The 21,571-nt window shown below is 42.0% G+C and overlaps 1 protein-coding gene across 1 annotated transcript in view; it reads right to left on the minus strand.

The window, feature by feature from the left end:
• The window catches only part of USP31 (ubiquitin specific peptidase 31), a 60,028-nt gene extending 42,530 nt beyond the window's left edge, over positions 1-17,498 (minus strand). Inside the window, exon 1 of the mRNA XM_045848850.1 lies at positions 16,786-17,498. Within this exon, the coding sequence (XP_045704806.1) occupies positions 16,786-17,388 (603 nt within the window). The 5' untranslated portion in view covers positions 17,389-17,498. The remainder of the gene's footprint in view (positions 1-16,785) is intronic.
• Between the last annotated feature and the right edge of the window lie 4,073 nt (positions 17,499-21,571).

Genomic DNA, 21,571 nt, shown 5'->3' on the forward strand with positions numbered 1-21,571 from the left:
CATCTGCCTGTAAAAGACTAAATGGAAGAGTAGGTGAATATATAGAGAGCAAACGAAGAGAATTGTGTGAAATTACTGAACTGTTACCATTGTATAGATGCATTTCCACCTTAAAGAACAGATAAAGCTGTCCTACCTCACTATCAACAAGAAAATGCAATTTAAAATGCTATTTTCCACTTATCAGCTTAAAGATTTCTATTCTGCAACAGAGGGTATGATAGACATTCTTACACACTGTGCATAGCACAATCCTTCTGTAAAATATTATAACAATTATGACTTAAGAACCTTCAGAATATTGCATGGCCAAAATAGCTCTGTTGGGAGAACATAAGACTGAAGAACCTTTTAAATAGATAACCACTGACTCAGAAATTTCACTTCTGTAGATCCCCAAAAATATCAGAAGTAATTATAGTTTTCTTACTGACTTTAATAACTCACCTGTTATGAGTTGTGACCATTTTCTGCTCATAAAAAAATGAAAGATTTATGTAAAAAATACATTCATCGCAACCAGAAATCATCAAAAACAGGTTATTGTGCCATTATACAATGATCTGAAAAGTTTTTGTGACAAAAATTACTCATAATACTATATGAAATGATATCACATAAAACTGTACATACAGTTTGATCCCAAGTATGTTAAAACACACAGAGAAGGGGGAAAAGGCAAGAAAGTAATATGCCAAACAACTTTTATACATTTTCCATTTTCCTTTCTTTTACATATTTTCCAAGTTTTCTACAATAATTTAGATAGTATTCTTATCAAAATAGATGTTATAGTGAACTTTAGCAAAAGAAATAAGACACAAAATCAGACACTATATATACTTAATACAAATCAAAATCACAATGAGATACCACTTCATACCCACTACGGCAGCTATAATAAAGATAGACAGTAAAAAGTGTTGGCATGAATGTAGAGACACTAGGAAACCCTTATCCACTGCTTGTGGGAATGTAAAATGATGCAGGCACTATTAAAAAATGGTTAGCAGTTGCTCTGAAAGTTAAACATGGAGTTACCATATGACCCAGCAATTCTACTCCCAGGCACATATACTCAAGAGAAATGAAAACACATGGCCACACAAAAAATCTGTCCATGAAGGTTTACAGCAGTATTCATAATAGCCTAAAAGTGAAAACAAGCTAAGTAGAAGCCACCAGATGCAAAAGGCCACATGTTGCATGATTCTATTTATATGAAATGTCAAAACAGGCCAATCAACAGAAACAGAAAGTAGATTAAAGGACACCTAGGGCTGGGAGGTTTGGAAGGAATGAGGAGTGACCGCAAATGGGTATGGGTTTCTTTGGGGATAATAAAAATGCTCTAAAACTGATGGTTGCTAACTCTAAGTATACTACAAAACCATTGAATTGTATACTTTAAATGGGAGCATTACATGGTATGTAAGCTATTCCTCAATAAAGCTGCTTTTAAAAAGAATGTACACTCTATTATTTTATTCATAGTAAAATTTACAAACAGGTGAAATGAATCAATGGTGTTAGAAGCCAGAAGAGTGGTTACCTTTTGGGGGAAAGGGCAGGTGGAATTTGGGAGGGAGCAAAAGAGGAAGCTTCTCAAGGCTAGCAATGTTCCATTTCCTGACCAGGTGATGCACTGTCACTTTAGGACAATTCATCAAGTTCACACTGACTATGCATTTTTCTGTGTGTATCCATACTTCCTTCAGAAGCTTTTAAAAATTAGTTGACTTAAAAAAGGAAACACACTAAAGTTTCTTAACTTAGCCAGAGTCTCAGGCCCTAACTCAGTTTACTTAGTCTTTCTTACAGCTGATTCTATTTACCTGGTTACTTAACTAAAAAACAATTAGAAACTGCAAAACATAGGAATGAGGAAGTAGAAGGTATAGGCTTCCAGGATGAAACATGAGAAAAATGAAGGAAGGACCATGAAGGAAAATGGTGGGAAACAAGAGGCAACATTATAAAGAACAGAAACAAGAATTCAAAAATATAGCAATCCAGAACTATTCATCAAGTCCTATATAGCCCCACTTGCCCCCAAAGAACCCACCAATTTATAGATCAAAAACATACTGGATGATGCTCAAGATACTCTAAATCACCAAGAAAACAGTAGTAGTGTGTCTAGGATCCTCTCCTGGGAAAGTGAGTATGTAAAATATGTTATCAAGCCATCAATCCAAAAGAAGTTCAAATTTTAAAGACCTGATGTTCAAATAAATAATTACATGGGAAGTAACTTACATTCCCCAAAGACAAGATGAATGGGTTATTGTAACTCAAAAAGATCACACAATGACTGCACAATAGCACAGAATATATCATACTGAGAAGTCCCCAGGGAGCCATCTAGCACAGTTAACACTGGGGATTTAAATGTCACCCCTTCGAAAATAATCTACAATTCAAGGAGTCAAAACCAAGAGCACATATGCATCAAAAGTGAGCTACAAAACAGAGTTGCAAGGCCAGACCCAGAGAAAATTTTAAGGTGGAGCACATTTCTCTTCCCCATGTAACTACAGTGACCTATGTTCCAGCGGTCCACCCTCTCCTGTGTTCCAGGCTTGCTCTTACAGCCTGGGTGAGTGGGGTTGGTGAGTGGGCTGGCTCATCGGATTTTCCTACTAAAATGCTCCCATCACTCAGGTGTAAAGAAACCAATGGTTGTTGAACACCACAATCTGTGAGGCCGATGTTATATGGCAATGAAAAGGGGGAAAAGGAAACCAAGACTCAGTAACTAACTCAAGATCTTAGCTGCACCAGGATTCTGACTAAATTCCAAATTCATGGGTTCACAAATTTTCAAAAGGAAAGGGGTAGACCTGGATGCTGGCTGCCCTCACCCTCCTCAGATGCTAACAGTCTGAAGCTTGAGAGAGTATCAGTAGTATCACCAGGAAGGGATGGGGAGCAGTTACAATAGTCTAACACTGCATACCATCACAGCAGAGCCTATAGGGGAAGAACAATCCGTCCCCAACCTAACTAACCCTTCTTCCCATTGTGTATAACATTACAAGCTGCCAGTGTTCTTTCTCCCCTGCCATCAGGGAAACAAGGCTAGTCCTCTCTTCCTTCCCTTCCTGTCACTATTAAAGTCCTGACATCATCAACTAGTAGCTACTTCCCATGCTCTGCTGCTTTTAAAGGCATTATCTTTTCATGATAACGTCCATAGAATCAAGGCTCTAAAATAAGTAATAGTCACCAAGCTGTCACTCACTGGGAAAGGGGCTGTGATGTTAGGATAATATTAAAAACATTACGCTAATATATCTTTGTAATTAGCCCTGGCTGGTGTGGCTTAGTGGATTGAGTGCTGGTCTGAAAACCAACCAGGTCACCGGTTTGATTCCCAGTCAGGGCACATGCGTGGGTTGCAGGCCTGGTCCCCAGTAGGGGGCATGTGAGAAGCAACTGTACACTGATGTTTTTCTCCCTCTTGCCCTCCCTTGCCCGCTCTAAAAATAAATAAATAAAATCTTTAAAAAATGAAATATATATATATATATATATATATATATCTATCTTTGTACGTACTTGGAGCACCTCTGTTCAGGAAAGGGGATCTTACTATTAGTCTTCTCCAGCTAAGGAGAGCTATGGACCTCAAAAAAAAAAAAAAAGGTTGGATCTCGTTCCCTACAGTTTATAAACATCCTTTCTCTGCCCCTGTCATTGCTCAAAGTAAAGCCCAGTTACTATGGGAAATAAAGAGAGCTACAGAATTAAAGTTCTATAGAAACATCTGTGTCTTCATCTGCAAAACAAAAATAATGTGTCTACCTTACACTGTTATCAGGAGTAAGCACAATAATCCACTGTGCAGAGCATATGGTAAGCACTCATGTTAGCTAGATGAAAAAAGCAAGATGGAAAAAATTACATATAGTGTGCTAGCATTTATCTAAATAGGAGGGAAATATGAATATACACAAAGTACACAACCAACACATATATACACACATATTTATTTATATTAAAACAAATGAAAGAATAAATCATAAAATTTAGGAAGAAAGAGAAGAGGGTATGGGATCAGAGACAGAATCTAGACTTCTATGAACAGATCTTGCTTTCTAAATTTAACTCCAGGCCGCATATTTATTTTTTTAACATAATTATGCAACAGAATTAAATTTTAAAAAGCAATTCCTCAAAATCAAAAGCAAAAGAAATAAATTTAACTATATATCCAGTTGGTGACAAAGCCACACTTAGAATTAATGCAAGTGACTTTAAGACATAGTAATTAGGCAATATATAAATAAATACATACATACATACCAAAAATAAATCTTAAATCTTTTCAAAGACTCATACTATTGGTGGTAGTATTAGAATTATGACTCTGAGACTTATGAGTGCATTGTGGGATAACACAAATGAGAATTTACACTGGTTTTAACAGGATTTTCAGCATGGAAGAAAGGAAAAACAGATGTAAGATCAATGAGGTTAAATTAAAAATCTGAAGTCCTGAATTGGAATTATCAATATGAATTCATGATTTAGTGTATCCTTAAAAGAAATGACACATTTCCCAATTCTATCTACTTAGAAAAAATAGGAACCATATGCATCCCTAGTGCTCAGCATGCGGCCTCTCAGTACCATTTGCCACCAAAAGGAACCAGGGCTCTTTAAAGAAAGACTGGTCCCAGATCTGGGGCAGGAAACATGTAAGATGTGCCTGAAACATTTTTTCTGGTTTGACATCACAGACTACTATTATTATGTCAAATTTACTTGGGAGCCAACTTGTTACACTAGTCTAAAATGGGACGATTTGAGCAACAGAAAGGTTACTGTAGGTTTCAGCCTACTGTAAAGACTGAAAAACATCAAACATGCATTTAAACCCATGAGTTTACACAGTTACAACAAAAACTCACCAATCACATTTGGAACCCAAGTAATTGTTTTTAAAAAATAGAAAATAAAGTGGGGAGCCCTGGCTGGTGTGGCTCAGTGGATTGAGCACCAGCCTTCGAACTGGTTTGATTCCCAGTTAGGGCACATGCCTGGGTTGCAGGCCAGGTTCCCGGGTATGGGGCACTCGAAAGGTAACCACACATTGATGTTTCTCTCCCTCTGCCTAAAAATAAATAAAATCTTAAAAAAAAAAGAAAGAAAGAAAGAAAGGAAGGAAGGAAGGAAGGAAGGAAGGAAGGAAGGAAGGAAGGAAGGAAGGAAAAAAGGAAAGAAAGAAAGAAAGAAAGAAAGGAAAAGAGAAAAGAAAAGAAAAAAGAAAAGAAACGGGAAAATCAAACATTTATCTTACCTTTCTTCTCCATATTTACTTTGAGTTAACCAAATACTAGCTGAGGGCAAAAGTCTCTCTAGAAGCATTCTAGGTGCTAAGTGAAAAAGGAATATTAAAGTTATACCATTTTTGACCCTTAATGATTTAGGAATAATCAGTATTATTAACATTCCAGGAGACACAACCAGACAGTATAGGCTTTCTGATGGAGGTTTATAACACTACTCACAAATTAGTTTTAGCAAAAAAAGGAGGAGGTTAAAACAAACACATAGAAACATACACACACACACACACACACACACACACATCCCTCAACCCTAAACCTTATTAAACCTCTCTATCTACCTACCAGTTTACAGGGAACACAGGGACAGAAGAATAGTTTGACTGAAATTATAGTAGTACAACAGGCGAAATCAGACTATGGGAAGTTCCACAACAGAACTCTTTGAAGCATGATCCACAGACAAGGCACCTATCTGTGAACTTTGTCACCAGTCCATGACGAGATAAGTTCAGAAATTGAGAATAAGTATTTAGAAACATTTAGAGCAAATGAACAATAATTTTATGTCTCATTAAGTCTAAAAGTTTTTTTTAATAGGGCTGGTTTATATATGACTTTTTTCATTTTTCTGGAAAAACTGAAATGCCAAGCTAGGAAATTTATACCACTTTGTATACAAAAGAAAAAGTAAAGGCATTTTTTTGAGAAGGCAAGCAATGTAATTACAGGTAAACTGTAAAATTATCTGGCAACAATAAAACCTATCAACAGGAAGAAACAGAGTTTGGAAATGGGGAAGGATACTTGATGGCCACAGACTTAGGATGAGCAGCTTCATTATCACCACCTACCATTTCTTGAATACTTATTACGGATGGGTTTTTATACTAAACTCTTACTTCTAGCTTTTCATTTAATCTTCATAAAAACCAGGCAAGGTTGGAGTTCTAAGGGCAAGAGATACTAGATACTATCTAGTACCTAGTACCTGATACTAGAACTGAACCTCAACATCTTAGTTTTAAACGTGGAATAACAATGCCTCTTTCACAGGGCTGTTATGAAGACTAAATGAAAAACTGCATATGAAATGCACATTTTAAGTGATCTGGCTCCACACAATGGTATTTTCATGATTATGATTGCTATTGTTTCTTAAATCTCTCCTGAGAATCAAATAGCTCAGCCTTGCTCTTAAAGACTACAAAACCAAGAGTAAAAAAATCAAAGAATTTACGGAGCTAGTAATGAGTTTCCAAAGGTTCCTGACCAGTCCTGTGCAATTTCCTAAAGCATGAACTATTGGTTTGTGGGCACACTGTTTGCTGCCTTCCAAGCTCAAAAACTGAGGGGAAGAAGCAACAGATGTTCAGTGACTGGCCAGTCCCTCTTGGAGCTACCACAGTCCAAGGCATAAAACAATGATTTCCAAATACAGAAAGATCATAGTCAAATGAAAGACAAAACAGCCAATGTGCTACACTGCAACTGCAAAGATGTTGTTTGTTAAACATAAAAGGTCATTTGAGGAACAGCCAGTGAACAATTAATTAGTACAGCAAACAAGAATATTTTTGAAGGAAAAAGCTACAGAGGACACAATTTGAAATTACTTAGTTTTGAATGATTTTTTTCCACTACTGTATATAAAAGGTTTACTTGTGGAAACCATGAGGTCATTGTTTTCCAGAGTCTTTACTACAGGAAACAGCTGTGGAGGATAACACAAACAGAGAACAGTGCCCTATTTTGTAGCCCCTCACTGTGACAAGTGAATAGATAGGGACAGAAAAAATCCATCAAACCACACACCAATAACAAAGCAGAAGTGGCAGAATCAAACTAAAAGTTTAAGCCACATAAAGGAAGATGTAAAACAACTAAGTCTGGGCAATAATCTGTATTACATCTCTGTATCTGAAGAGATTATTTCTGTGTTTAGGCCACATCAGCTCCTTTCCACATCAGTCACCAAAAACTTAAATGGTGCACTTTGCACGGATCCTGATACATGACAGTCAACAAATGTAAAGGAAGTTTTCCTAGGGCTCTTATGTTCAAATACTATGTGATCTGTCTAAAACTGAACTTACCCACCCACCTCCAGAACTGTTGTCCTTTATGTGCTTCCAGTCTTGAAGAGCACCACTGCAAGAAACCCTGTTTCAAAACCTCATTTACTTTCATCTTCTCCTTCAAATCAAAATCACAATGAGGTTTCACTTCATACACTAAAATGGCTACTATCAAACAAACAAACAGAAGGTAACAAGCATTGGGAAGGATTTGGAAAAATTGGAGCCTTTTCAATGCATTCTTGGTAGGGATATAAAATGGTACAGCCACTGTGGAAAACAATGACAGTTTCTCAAAAAGTTAAACACAGAAGTAGCACAACATCCAAAAGAGACTCAGATACTTGCATACCTATGTTCATATCACCATTCTTCCCAATAACCAAAAAGCAGAAACAACCTCCCAAATCCTTCAAGTTATGTCCAGGTATCACCTCTTCAGTTCCCTCACAATCCTACCATTCTTTCTTCAAGTGCCCATCCCCCAGGGTTTGCACAGTGCTTTTTACACAATTTGTCACAGCACCCTCCCCTATACAACTATTTCTTTTCCCATCAGTCTTCCCTTCTAGATCATAAATTCCTTAAGGGCATGAAATGATCTCACCCATCTTCATATTCCCAGAGCTTTCTAATACAAGACCTACACAGGAATCAATAAATGTGCTCAATAAATCTGTGCACTTAATAAATCCATTATCATGTCTACAAAATAACCTGAATTTAATATTTCTGCTGCTCTATACTGTATTCAGGGATAAGAGCAGGTAGTCACACTACAACATAAATCAGGTTTCAGGACTCTGCCTTCCTGGTTTTCCCCAACCTCTCAGATTGCTCTTTCAACAGATCCACTCCCTCTCCTGTCCTCTTATTTTTAGTTTCCCCCAAGGGCCTGGCCTTGGGCATCTGAACTTTATCACCTCTATGCAGCTGAATTCCAGTCTATATGGCTAGTCCTAACCCATACCATATATCCAACAGTCTATTAAGACCTTAGATATCCCACAGCACCAATTCCACATGCTCAGATTAAATGCAAGATCTTCTGTGTTCCACAAACCATGCCCCTTCCAACCATTCCATTTCTACCCGAGATTCCCATTATTTCCCCCATCACCCAGGTTTGATACCTCAGTGTTTCCTTACCACTCCATCTTTGGGATTCTCATTAATAATGTCATAATGTTCTCCAAATGTCTCCTGGATTCACCTTTTCCTCTTGCTTTTCCTCACATCATACCTGTGATTGCCCTGTTCCTGCATTTACTTTCTCCTCCACCTGATTGATTTTTTGCTCACTATCAGTCCCATTTTTCTAATATCTTTTTCATCCAATCAATGACTACAGAAGTTCAAAAGACTCAACTGAATCACTATAGATAGATGCCTCAAGGTTAAATTGTTGTAACAGACTCTTCTCAAGGCCACCCATAATATGCCTCTTCTCATCTCCTCAGAAAAATGTCTCCTGGACATTTCACTCCAAATCAATGGTTCTCAACCAGGGGCGATTTTGCCCCACAGGAGACATGTGGAAGAGACATTTTTGATTGCCATGAGTGGGATATAGAGAAGGGACTACTACCAGAATCTAGTCCATAGAGGACAGGGACACTGCTAAACACCATATAATGCCAGGACAGCCCCTTACAACAAGGGATTAGCCGGTCAATAACACCAGATTTGTCAATAGTGCCAAGGCTGGAACAATTACTTCAAATCAAGCCTCCATGGCAGACAGCCCAGTTACTTAATTCCGTGACCATGTGCCATCTCTATGCCTTTGCTCAGAATGTTTCCCCTACCAACCTGAGATGACATCCCTCTTCTCCTTTACTATCCAAGAACTATTTATCATCAAATCCCATTCTAAACCATATCCCAAGGCTTTAAACACCATTTAGAGGCTGATGAGTGCCAAATCTTTCTCTCTAGCTGGTCTCAATCTTCTGAACTTCGGACTCCATTACCCAGCTGCCTACTACACATTTCATGAATATCCTATTTAACACATCTGAAAATGAACTCCTGATCCCCCAAAACTGCTGCTCCTCAAGTGAGCACCAATAACCACTCAGTTGCTCAAGACAACACCTAGGAATTATTCTGGATGTACCTCTCTGCCTCAGTGGTCTTCCACTCCCAAAATTAATCCACTAGCAAGCCCTATGGAGTCTACCTGCAAATATATATATCAAATCCACCCACTGCTCCATCTCTATCCACCTCCACTTTTACCTAATCTATCACAGAAGCTTCCTACCTGGTCTGTCTGCTTCTGTTCTATTCACTGTTCAGTTCTCTGAGTGATCACTCCACATTTTAACAAGATCAGGACAGAACTCTAAGTCCTGCAGCTGCTCCCCACTTTCTTCTGAACAGACTCTAAACCTCTTACCTGCCCCTGCAAGGCTCTGTATGACCCAGCCTCTGCTCACCTGCCCATCCCTTCCCAGCCTCATCTTTCCTCCTCTCCTCCCAAATGTACCAAGAGAGGGAACACAGGAAAGCAAGTCACTAGATAGAGAATACATATACAGAGCTGGGAGGCTGTGAAATATGAGCCTGTCCTATACGCACATACATGTCCATATACACATTTAACTGGTCAGAAAGAATGGTTTTACAGTAAGACTTCCAGAGTGTCTAGGTAGAAGCAGCCACAGCACATTCATGAAGCAGCTGTGGCTGACCTACGTTCACTACAATTAAGCACCACGACCTTAAAGAGAAAAATGCTACACGTTTCAGCATGTCCACCTGCCCATTAACATTTTATGTTGAGACCTGTCCTTTTAGTGGTTGTACTAATAAGGCAACCACAGACACAAGACTCAGTATGAGCATCAGCAACACAGGATGACAAACTGGAAATCAAAACTCTGGTTCTGCTCCCTCAGCCTCTACCCAAGAGGTGAACTAAACCTCAGTTCCCTCATCCAAAAAAGCCAGGGACAGCTCACATCCACCCAAGTCTTTTTCCAAGTTGAAAATGTGATGATTCTATCACCTCCTTTCTCCTTCAGAGACCTGGAGCTTCATTAAGACTAAAGTGACAGCATTTGACAGACAAGGGAACTGACCAGGAAGAGACACTTTCTATTTACACTCTGTCATAATTTCATTTTTTTCTATTTTTCAAATGAATTCAAGGGACACTCTGAATTCAGAGTATTTCTTGGGAACCACTGAGAAATATCAATGCACTAAACAGCTTCATGCAAACCAGGAAAGTGTCTATCAAAGGCCTGCAGCATGAGTCCATGAAAAACCAAGATATAACACTGCACCGGTGTCAGCCCCTGATTGCTAACTTGTCTGTCAATACTCATTCTATAACCTGAGAACTCTCACTATTAAATAAGCACCATCAGGCACCAAAGTTCAAGGAAACCACCATGAGAGAGAAAGTTCTTTTCATCAATTACTTTTTGTTTTACTGCAAATTTGGATGGAGTTCCCACAGTTCTTTTATCAGATCACTATGTTCTAGTTGTTCTTTGGGAGCATGGTTTGAGAACTCTGCTACAAAACTTGTCTTTTTTACTTGAAAGACGTCCATCCATTTTCCTCTTACTGCAAAGGGGCACTAAGAACTAGAACCTGCAGCATTCATACCAGCATCCTACTAAAGCTGGGACAACCAAAGTATGTTTCCGGACATCACCAAATGTTCCCAGGAGTAAGGGGGTGGGAGCAGGCAAAAGCACCCTGGCTAAGAACCACAGCTTTAAGAGCAGGAAATCAATGTCTATGTAAATAGAGAAAGGGGGCTGAGTGGCAGCTAGAGAAGTTTCTTAAGGCACACCCAGGTTGGGCCCGTAAACGCATTTCATTCTGGAAAATGAAAATCCAGTCTTAACCAGCACCTTGGTCTTCCAAAATCAAAAATCCAATTACCTGGCAAGCTTCTAAAGCTCCAATCAATATGGTTAGAAAGCAAGAAAGAATTCTAATTGAAAAACTTACAAAGAAAATCATTAGTAACTTAAGGAAGTTTGAAGATAATAAAACCTCATTCAACGATATACTAAGTGCTTTTTAAGACCCCAAGACAAACTATCTCATGGTAGCAAATTGGTTTTAACTCCTTTGCCAAACCCAATCAACTGGCAGTGGCTGCCTGGAGCCCTGAACTGAAGCTTAATGTGATCTCAAGAGGAGAGGATGTGCATCAGATATTGGTGTCTACCACAAAAAGGTCAGCAGGGCATGGTGACAAGTATACCTCACAGCCACCTCTTTTGGTGTTCAACTTTCTTCATGCTCAAAATCACAGCCATCAAATGTGGCTGAAGTAAAACACTTTGGAAAAAATAAAGTACCTCTGCTCTGGTAATCCACCAAACTTAACAAAATAGGGGTGGGAGGAAACAAAAGAAAAAAAAGAAATCTGATCCTATCCCTCTCCTGCTCCAAAGTCAGCACTGGATTCTCAACTTCCAGAGGATAACACTCCAACTAGCGTACCCTACAAAGCCCTTTACAATCTGTTTACAACACACTTCTCCCAGACTTTCTGCATCCTCTCACTCTCCATGGTGTAACTAGCCAACAGCATCACCTGTGAACTGGTTAGAAATGCAGCATCTCAGACCCCACCCAGCTTTTATCAGATCCAAATCTGCTTTGTAACAGAGGCCCAGGTGAATCATAGGTACATTAAAGTATGGATACAGTGTCTGGGGGGATTAACCAGGTTCTACCAGCAGGAACAGTGTCTTCCCCAAATGAAAGTGCCTGGCATATGGTAGGCAAGTGCTTGGTAGGCTGCCTGAGGCAAGCCCCTGTACTCATCTCTTCTAGAAAAACAGAAAAGCCCAAATGTCCTCCCCAGCAGCCAGGGGTGCAAATGACTTGGGTAGAGTCAATGAGAAGCCTACTGAGGGCTTCAGTAGGAAGTTTCTGGGGAAACTTTTATTTCCCTAATGACTTCTGTCCTGACTGGGTAGAATGCCATGAGGTGACGAACATTAAGGACAAGAATGGAAACCAGAAATGGTTCGGGTGCTTACTGGGCCCATCAAGACACTGTCACCTGAGAGCCACCTACATTTCAAGGCACTATTATTACAGCTTCCTCCTTCTTCTACTGAACACATTCCTAACTGGTTGGGTAAACCTTCAATAAATGGAAGGTGGATGAATGAATACAAAGTGAAATCTACTAAAGGTTCAGAAGATTAAAGTTTTAGAAAATAGTGCCTCTAAGAATATTCAACTTTACTAAAGCATAGCTATAAATCAGTCTCTGTATTTCTAGAATTATTGACCCATTTCTATTCACTACTTTTTAATGGACAGAAGAATAAAAACAATCTCTTAAAAAGCAATGGAAATGTTCTCATACCAAAATGCTGTAGAAATTGATTTTCACATTTGGAAGAGAGGAGAAAATGAAATTTAAAACACTGGGCTCTGACCTTGAAAAGTTTTGAATTGCTGTGGCTACTTATAGGCAACTAAAAGGAAAAAAGAAAAAGTCACTGATTGGTTGCCATCCTCCCCAACTTCATTGTTTTGAGATTTCCATCTTTGAGGTCCTCTGACAAGGACCTCATTTTTTCCAATCCCTTTACCAGTTAGGTATTTCTATTACCAGTTAAGTTTCCAAGATCAAACAACAACCATTTATTCTCTTTGAGAAAAACAGGACAGAACGATATAAATTAAAGTATTAAAAGGTGAGGGATGCACCCTGGCAGTGCTGTTCCTCAGCAAGTAGTTAAATCCTGGACTTCCGGCCAAGATGGAGGCATAGGTAGACACACTGTGCCTCCTGGCACAACCAAAATAAGAACAACAACAATTTAAAAACAAAATAACAACCAGAACTAACAGAAAATTGAACTGTATGGAAGTCTGACAACCAAGGAGTTAAAATAGACACATTGATCCAGACTGGTATGTGGGGTGGAGAGGGGTCATGGCACAAAAAACGGTGGCACTGGGCACACAAGATGGAAACAGGTGGACCTTGGGCATACAGGCGGCAGCTGGCAGACCCCAGGCGCAGGGTGGCAACAGGCAGACCCAGTGAGGCAGCAATTGTGAAGCAAGGCACTGCGCAAGGTGGCTGGCTGGCTGACCCAGGAGTCCCACATTTGCACACACATAAACCAGGCGAGGTTGGGGAGCAAAACAGACTGTGCAACCCAGGGTCCCAGCGCAAGGAAATAAAGCCTCAATACATCAATTGGGGACACCTGTGGAGATTGAGATGCAGGTAGAGACTCCCAGATTCGCTGGAGAGTTCGTTGGAGACACCCACAGGGTCCTAGAATGTACACAAGCCCACCCACATGAGAATCAGCACCAGAAAGAACCAGTTTGCTTGGGGGAAGTGGCGGAAGGGACCAATATCCAACAGAGAGCAGAGCAGGCACCACTGTTCCCTCTCAGACCCCACCCCCACGTACAGCACCACAATACAGCAACTTGGGTGGCCCCTCCCTGGTGAACACCTAAGGCCACACCCCTCACACATAACAGGCACAAAACAAAGGCCCAAATGGAAGAACAGATCAAAGCTCCAGAGCAAATACAACTGAGCCATGAAGAGATACCCAACCTATCAAATGCATAGTTCAAAGCACTAGTGATCAGGATGTTCACAGAATTGGATGAATTTGGTCACAAATTAGATGAACAACTGAAAGCTACGCTAAGTGAAATGAAGGAAAATGCACAGGGAACCAATAGTGATGGGAAGGAAACTGGGACTCAAATAAATGGAGTGGACCAGAAGGAAGAAAGAAACAACCAAACAGAAAAGAATGAAGAAACAAGAATTCAAAAAAATGAAGAGAGGCTTAGGAACCTCCAGGACATCTTTAAAGGTTACAACATGCGAATTATAGGGGTACCAGAAGGGGAAGAGGAAGAGCAACAAGTTGAAAACTTATTTGAACAAATAATAAAGGAGAACTTCCCCAATCTGGCAAAGAAAATGGACTTCCAGGAAGTCCAGGAAGCTCAGAGAGTCCCAAAGAAGTTGAACCCAAGGAGGAACACACCAAGGCACATCATCATTACATTAGCCAAGATTAAAATGAAGGAGAGAATCCTAGAAGCAGCAAGAGATAAGGAGACAGTAACCTACAAAGGAGTTCCCATCAGAATGTCAGCTGATTTCTCAAAAGAGACCTCAAAAGAGTCAAGAAGGGACTGGAAAGAAGTATTCCAAGTCTTGAAAGCCAAGGACCTACATCCAAAATTGCTCTATCCAGCAAAGCTTTCATTTAGAATGGAAGGGCAGATAAAGTGTTTCCCAGATAAGGTCAAGTTAAAGGAGTTCATCATCACCAAGTCCTTACTATATGAAATGTTAAAGGGATTTATCTAAGAAAAAGAAGATGAAAAACATGTACAGTAAAATGACAGCAAACTCACAATTATTAACAACCTCACCTAAAACAAAAACAAAAACTAAGCAAACAACTAGAAAAAGAACAGAACCACAGAAATGGAGATCACATGGAGGGTTAGCAACAGGGGAGTGGGAGGAGGAGGAGGGGGAAATAAGCAGCATAGATGGTAGGTAGAAAATAGATAAGGGGAGGGTAAGAATAGTACGGGAAATGTAGAAGCTCAAGAACTTATGACACAAGGACATGAACTAAAGGGGGGAATGTGGGTGGGAGAGGGTGTGCAGGGTGGAGGGGAGTGAAGGGGGTTAATGGGACAACTGTAATAGCATAGTCAATAAAATATACTTAAAAATTTTTTTTTAAAAAGAAGTCCTCAACCAAGTGCTGACTCCTTGGATGGATTACCATTTTATATTTTAATCATTTACTTTTACTTAAATGGATTTTTTTAAAGAAACTTCACAGCACCGATGAAAAGTCAGTCTCACTTGCCGTAAGTACAAATGTAAAAAGAAGCCCAGTGAAAACATAACCTTATTCAATTCCAGCTACTGTTGTCTACTAAAGCCTGTAATCTTGAGATTTGTTCTTTGTTAAAAAAAAAAAAAGTGAGGAGTGAGAAAGAGGTGTTAAAGTCAGGCTACCACCAAGCTGAGACTTTCTCTTGCACATGATCAGGACAGAAAGAGAAGGAAAAAGGAATTAACTTTCTCACTGTGTAGTTTCATTCTACTTAATTTAATTCTATTTATAGTATCTATTTCCATCTAACAGTAATCTTCATTCAATCTCAAACCATCTTCCCTTTTGCTGAGACTAAAAGCCCATTTCCACAGTGCAGCCTAAATGGTCCCACATCATAGGGCTCAGCCCTCAGCTCCAACCCACTCACTACAAAGACCCAAGGGCTATATCCAGCCTACTGTCTGTATTTGTATGGCCCGTGGGCTAAGAATGATTTGTAGAAATGAATATTTGTAATAAATCTGATGATAGGCAACACTAATTTTGAACTGCAATTAAACTAAATGTTATTATCCTTTCCAGAAGTTTTATGTGTATTACGAAGCAGTATACTCAACTATCATTGTATTATTTTAGTCAATAAAAAATTTGTGGACATGTGTTTTTTCTTGTTATATAGGTACTTAGGTAATACCCTGAATTTCACATCTTAACCAGCAAAGCCCAAAATATTTACTCCACAGCCCTTTACAGTCTCTGGGTTCCAGAACTCTACTGTTCCCCAAGTGCACAGCCTCCTTACACCTGGGAAGAACCTCCCTGACCCCTTCCAAGGCAGGTTCTCTAATTACTCCAGTCTCAGTTCCCATGTCACCTCCTCCAAGTAGTCACCCTAATTACCCCCTCCCCATTTGAAGTGGTCTAGCAGCACACCAGTGGCATCATCAGGTTTTACTTTCTCCAAACCACTGATATTACCCATTAACTTATAAAAGTCTTTAACAATAAAAATAATCAGAGCAGCAAAACACATGGTGCTGTGCACAACTGAAGCTTTTTCCATATGAGGTTGAACCTTCTAATAATGACAGTCTCTAAGTTAAAAAGGGTCAAAATTAATAGTACCAAAGCGTTGGATCGAACAAATAGACTTGTTTGCAGCTCACAACCACTTTATGAGGTCGGTACCAGAGGAAACTGTGGCAAAGAGCGATTGTGTAACTTTACCGCGGTCATACTACTACCAAGTGACAAAACCAAGATCTGAACCGGGTTCAACAGTTCCCCCACTAAGAATGCAAGTTCCACGAAGGCAGCCGGTCGTGTTCACTGTCGCGTCCCATCACAGCGCCTGGTACGTGGTAAGCTCTCAATAAATACAAAATGAATGAATGAGTCAGTCTATCAGTCAATCGACAGATCTCCCTTGCAATCGGTGGTGCCTGTCCCAGCCTCCGCGCCCACCCACACCTAACTAGCAGCACCGTGGTGGAACGGAGGGAGTAGGACGTAGGCAGGAGGCGCCTGGGGACTCGGGTGCAAGGGCCCTCCGGGTAAGAGGTGGGGGGCGCCCACCTTGAAGTCGCGGCTGTGCTGCGGTGTATACTCCAGCGTCCAGAGGGCGCGCACCAGATGCGCCAGCTGCTCCGTGACCTCTCCAGAGGTGCGGCCCGCGGGCGACTCTGGCTCAGGGTCCGGCCGGCCGGCGCGGTACTGGCCGAGCGCCAGGTACTCGGCGAAGAGCTCGGTGTTGCTGAGGCACTGCAGCGTGGCATTCATGAAGCACGTGTTCCCGTGGTTCCGGAGTCCCGCCACCCCCGGGACCGGCTCAGAGGCGGGCGACGTGGGCGCCGGCGCGGGCGCGGGCTCGGCGGGCGGCGGGCAGGGCGGAGGCGCGGGCGGCCCGGACGGGAAGCAGCCGCGGAGGCCCCCGCGGTCAGGGCTGCCGCCCTCGGAGCTCAGGTGCGAGAGCGTGGACAGCGTCTTGAGGACGCGACTCATGAAGCTGCCCACCGAACGCGCCGACGACGGCGACGAGGGCGCGGCCGGCCCGGACGCTCCTGGGCCCCCGGCGCCGCCGCCGCCCGGGCGGCCGCTCCGGAACAGCCGCTTGCTGAAGGAGCGCTTCTCCTTCCCGCCCGCCGCCGCCACTGGCCCGGGCCCCGTTACCTTGGACATGGCGGCGGCCGCCCACACTCATCCCCGCTCCCGCCCTCCCGGCCCGCAGCCCCGCCACGGCCTCCACCGCATCCCACCGAGTCCGGTGCTCGACGCCCTGTACACCTCAGAGCGCCGCCGAGCGAGCCTGCGAGCCAGTCAGCGGCGCGCGCGCGGTCTGCCCAGCTGGGCAGCTCACGTGACTCGATCTGGCCCCCGCCCTCCCCGCGCTGAAGCCTCTGAGGCCGCCATGCTGACTGTGGGAACGAAGTCGCTTCCCCGCCAGCCGCGGTGTTAACTAAAAGCTCCCGAAGCGGTCCTACTGCGTGAAGCCTGAGAGGCCATGTCTAGTGTGGGCGCGGTCTCGGCGCGTAGAGAACCGCCGGGCGGGCGCCGGGTGGTGGACTCCCAGAGCAGCAACTTCGTCTGCGCAGATCAGACGGCGGAGGCCTGAGATAAGGCAGGAATCGGGGTATCGCTCCTAATCAGACCCTGGAAGAAGTGATGGACAGGACCCTGACCTGTCCTAGGCAAGCTAGCTCCGCGCTTCTTGTTAAGAACCCCTAAACGCCACCACGGAGCCGAGCTCTTTTAGGCGACACTTTGGGATCACAGTGAAACCGTATCATCAGAATTACCTTACTTTTCAGATCAGCCTTTAAAATCCTGCTGAAGCCAACCATCATTGATTCATTAAGCAAATAGTTACTATGTGCCAGGCACTGTGCTGGGCGCTGGAAATGCGGCAAAGTAGGAGGCCGACCCCATTTCTGCCTGCCTTTCTGCAGCTTACGCTCCTAGAGTATGCTTATAATAGCTGCTAAGTCTCAAGCATTGTGCTAAGCATGTAGCCACCTTTAATCTTCAATTCAGTGCCTTTCAAATTGATTCAGCTTATCCATTCAAACCCAAGTTTGTTTCAAAGTCCCTAGACTTGACCTCTAAACGAAAGGTCACAAACCCACAATTATCACAGGGACCAAAATAAGCCTATCAGTGAGTGAAGAATCCTGGTGTTTCAGTCATCATATTGACCTATTAATACTTCAAGTGACTGGGCTTTCAGGGTTGGGGAGAATATCAGGAATGGTGGGGACTATGGCAAACTGAAAGTGAACATCTTTCTAAAGCAGGTGGCTGCCACTCAGCTCCACCCAGCTGTTCCTACATAGAAATGAGAGCTCAGATCATCTGGTTTTTTAAAAAAGAAGGTGTAAATCCTATTTTTAAATGTTGGTTCAATTAAAAATTAAAAACTAGAGCAGGAAAAAAACTACATCTTTGAACTGCCTGCAGCCCCAAATCTACTGGTTTGTGACCTCTTCTGTATAGATTCTCCTCTTGGCTAACACTTAGCCTGAGTCTTGATTACTACAGAGGGGAGAAGTCAGGGAAAGTTTCTCTCTTCCCCCTTTTAAAACATAAATCCCACCTTACACCATATTTCAAAGTAATTGGCTTTTGCTTCTGGCTTCCCATCCCATGGTAACCAAGACTCGTATTGTAACACCCACAGGGTGTTCAGCACTAGCCTTCAAATCACCTCCATTCTTACCATCTAATCAAAATATCCATTCCTCGCTGCATGTTGAACTCATTCATCTGGACATCAGGCAAAAGGAACAGCTTTTGGTGGCATTTCAAGCAGTGTGATAATATTTTATCACAATATCCAGACATTGTGTTAACAAAGTTTGCTTGTTTTTCAGAGGTGGGAAGGGCCTTGGGGTCACCCTAGGTGTCAAGCGCACTTGGAAGTTAGCCCCCAAGGTTAGCCTGTCTACACTGCCTTTTTTTTTAGCACATCTTGATTTTGGACTCAGATGTTCATAGCACCCATCACACTTGCTCAAAATTTGCAAACAAGCAGAGACTAGGTCTGTTTTGCTGACCTTAGATGCCTAGCACTGACCATGGTTCTAATAAATGTTTGGTTGAATGAATAAACTACTTTAAAAGGAAACTGAGCATAGCAAAAGCTTTTCATTCCCCATGTCTAATGCTGGGAGATGATCCCTAATTTCAGCCACAACTATAAACTGTGTAAGCCATTGCATTGTGATAGCCCCCGCCCCCTCTTCAACACCTGCTGTTTATCTTTGTTTCAGGCTGTGATTTAAGGAGAACCCAAACTCAGGTATTGAGCAATTTTAATTAGGGCTGGAGAATTCAAGCCCCAGACAGATCTGGAATTGGTTGAGATGGGGTTTTCTCTGAACTGCTGTGAGCAATCCTCAGCCTCCTCCAACAGGCTTTGTCCAGTGACTGTCCTGCTGCTGCCTTTCAGAACATCCTTCTTTTCCTGGCATATATGCTTCACATATGTATGCTAACAGTAGGTGCTAACAAATGTGCTCTTTTTAAATTTATTAAACTGGGAGTCAAAGCCCAGGGGAAGTTTACCACCCTGCTTCTCTTCTTCATACTGAAGCCATGGCCTGAATATGACCCCATTGCCTGGGCCTTCCTCTCCAATCCAAGCAAGCCACTTGGAATCCCACCATTGTCATGTGCTTCAAAGAAATTAGAGTTGGGCCTATCTGACTCCTGTAATTTATAATGACCAGACAGGGGCAAGCTAGGGTTCATCACACCCCTTTTAACACTACCCTTTCCCCTAGCCTAGTACTACCTAGTGTCCATGTCCACCTTTTCCCACCAGCATGTAGCAGAAATCCAAAATGTAATTAGTATACTTTAGCAAAAATCTGGAGGGTGTTTTCTTCTGTCACCAGAGTCTAGTAAAATATGATTCTTTCCAATTTTCCTCATGTCAGAGTTGCCCTCTAGTACCCACTTACAACCCAGCATTATGATATGTCTTGTTCTTCCCTCCAAACTCTCAGGCAATTTGATCTAGAAAAAGGGGGCTTTGCTCAAACTGTTAGCATAGGTGTTTCCTCTGTCCCCAACACCTATCCTGAGCCTCTTCACTTAGCTTAGCTTAGCTAAGCTAACCTCTCCTCAACCTTAAGGTCTCATCTAGCTCTGTAACACATCCCCTCCGCCAGCTCTCTTGAGCACCTCTCAGTCATAACACTTGATTTTGGACTCAGATGTTCATAGCACCCATCACACTTGCTCAAAATTTGCAAACAAGCAGAGACTAGGTCTGTTTTGCTGACCTTAGATGCCTAGCACTGACCATGGTTCTAATAAATGTTTGGTTGAATGAATAAACTACTTTAAAAGGAAACTGAGCATAGCAAAAGCTTTTCTAAGACATTACCATATTGGAACATTACCATATTGGAATCAGCTTACAGTCTGTCACCTGTCCTAAAGTATAGGCTTCAACACAGTGGCAAAGGCTCCTTTTATTCATTATTGTATGCCTAGTAAGGTAGCCTTCATATAGCATATTGATTATTTGGCAGCAGTGTAGCTAAACATCTGATTTCCTTAGTGGGACATGCAAACCCCCTTCCCAGTCTGCCACCTCAGGTTTATTCATCCCATGGGGCCCCAGAGTTGTCCTATCCCAGCTTGGCCAGAACAGGCTTGGAAAAGAATCCTTGGTTGGAATTCTCAAATGGCCATCTTTAAGACCCACCCAAATAGTCTGCAGGAAATCTCCCACTATCCTTCTCTTTACTTACCTCTTATCCCCGAGTTAAGGAAGCACAAGTTAGAAATAGCATTGCAGTTAATATATCATCCCAGCAACTATGTTTGAGCTGACACCTTGAATTAAAGGGTATGCACATTTCATACTGTGACACCAGTTGTCAAGCTGACCTCCAGAAAGGTTTGATCCTGCCAACAATAAATAATGGGAAACATACATTTCCCAAACCCAAGATGATGCTGAGTTTTTCACTCTTTTTCATATTGGCAAATTTGATGAATACAAAATGGCATATTGATGTGCTTCTATTTGTAGGAGTGAAGCTAAACAACATCATGAGCTAGGCTTCAGCTATTCAACATCTAAACAGACTTCCTGTTTGAAAGGGATACCAAATTAGGCAAAACAACCCAACCCTCCATTATGAAAACTGGGCAGGGTGTGGAGAACAGGCATTCCCTTTCCCACTTCTGAAAGCTGGAGCCAAGGAAGATAACCTAGGAAAGACAACTCAAATGTTCCCACCTGGACCTTGGCTCTGGAAGTATTGATACAAGGTTTGTGGGAGATAATGCAGTAATTAGTGAATCTAGCAGTTCTATACTTGGCATTGTAGCAGTGAGGTTACAGTGGTGG

Source organism: Phyllostomus hastatus, unplaced genomic scaffold (assembly GCF_019186645.2).
Source record: "Phyllostomus hastatus isolate PE091 unplaced genomic scaffold, TTU_PhHast_1.1 phas_contig_64, whole genome shotgun sequence".
NCBI classification, from domain to species: Eukaryota; Metazoa; Chordata; class Mammalia; order Chiroptera; family Phyllostomidae; genus Phyllostomus; species Phyllostomus hastatus.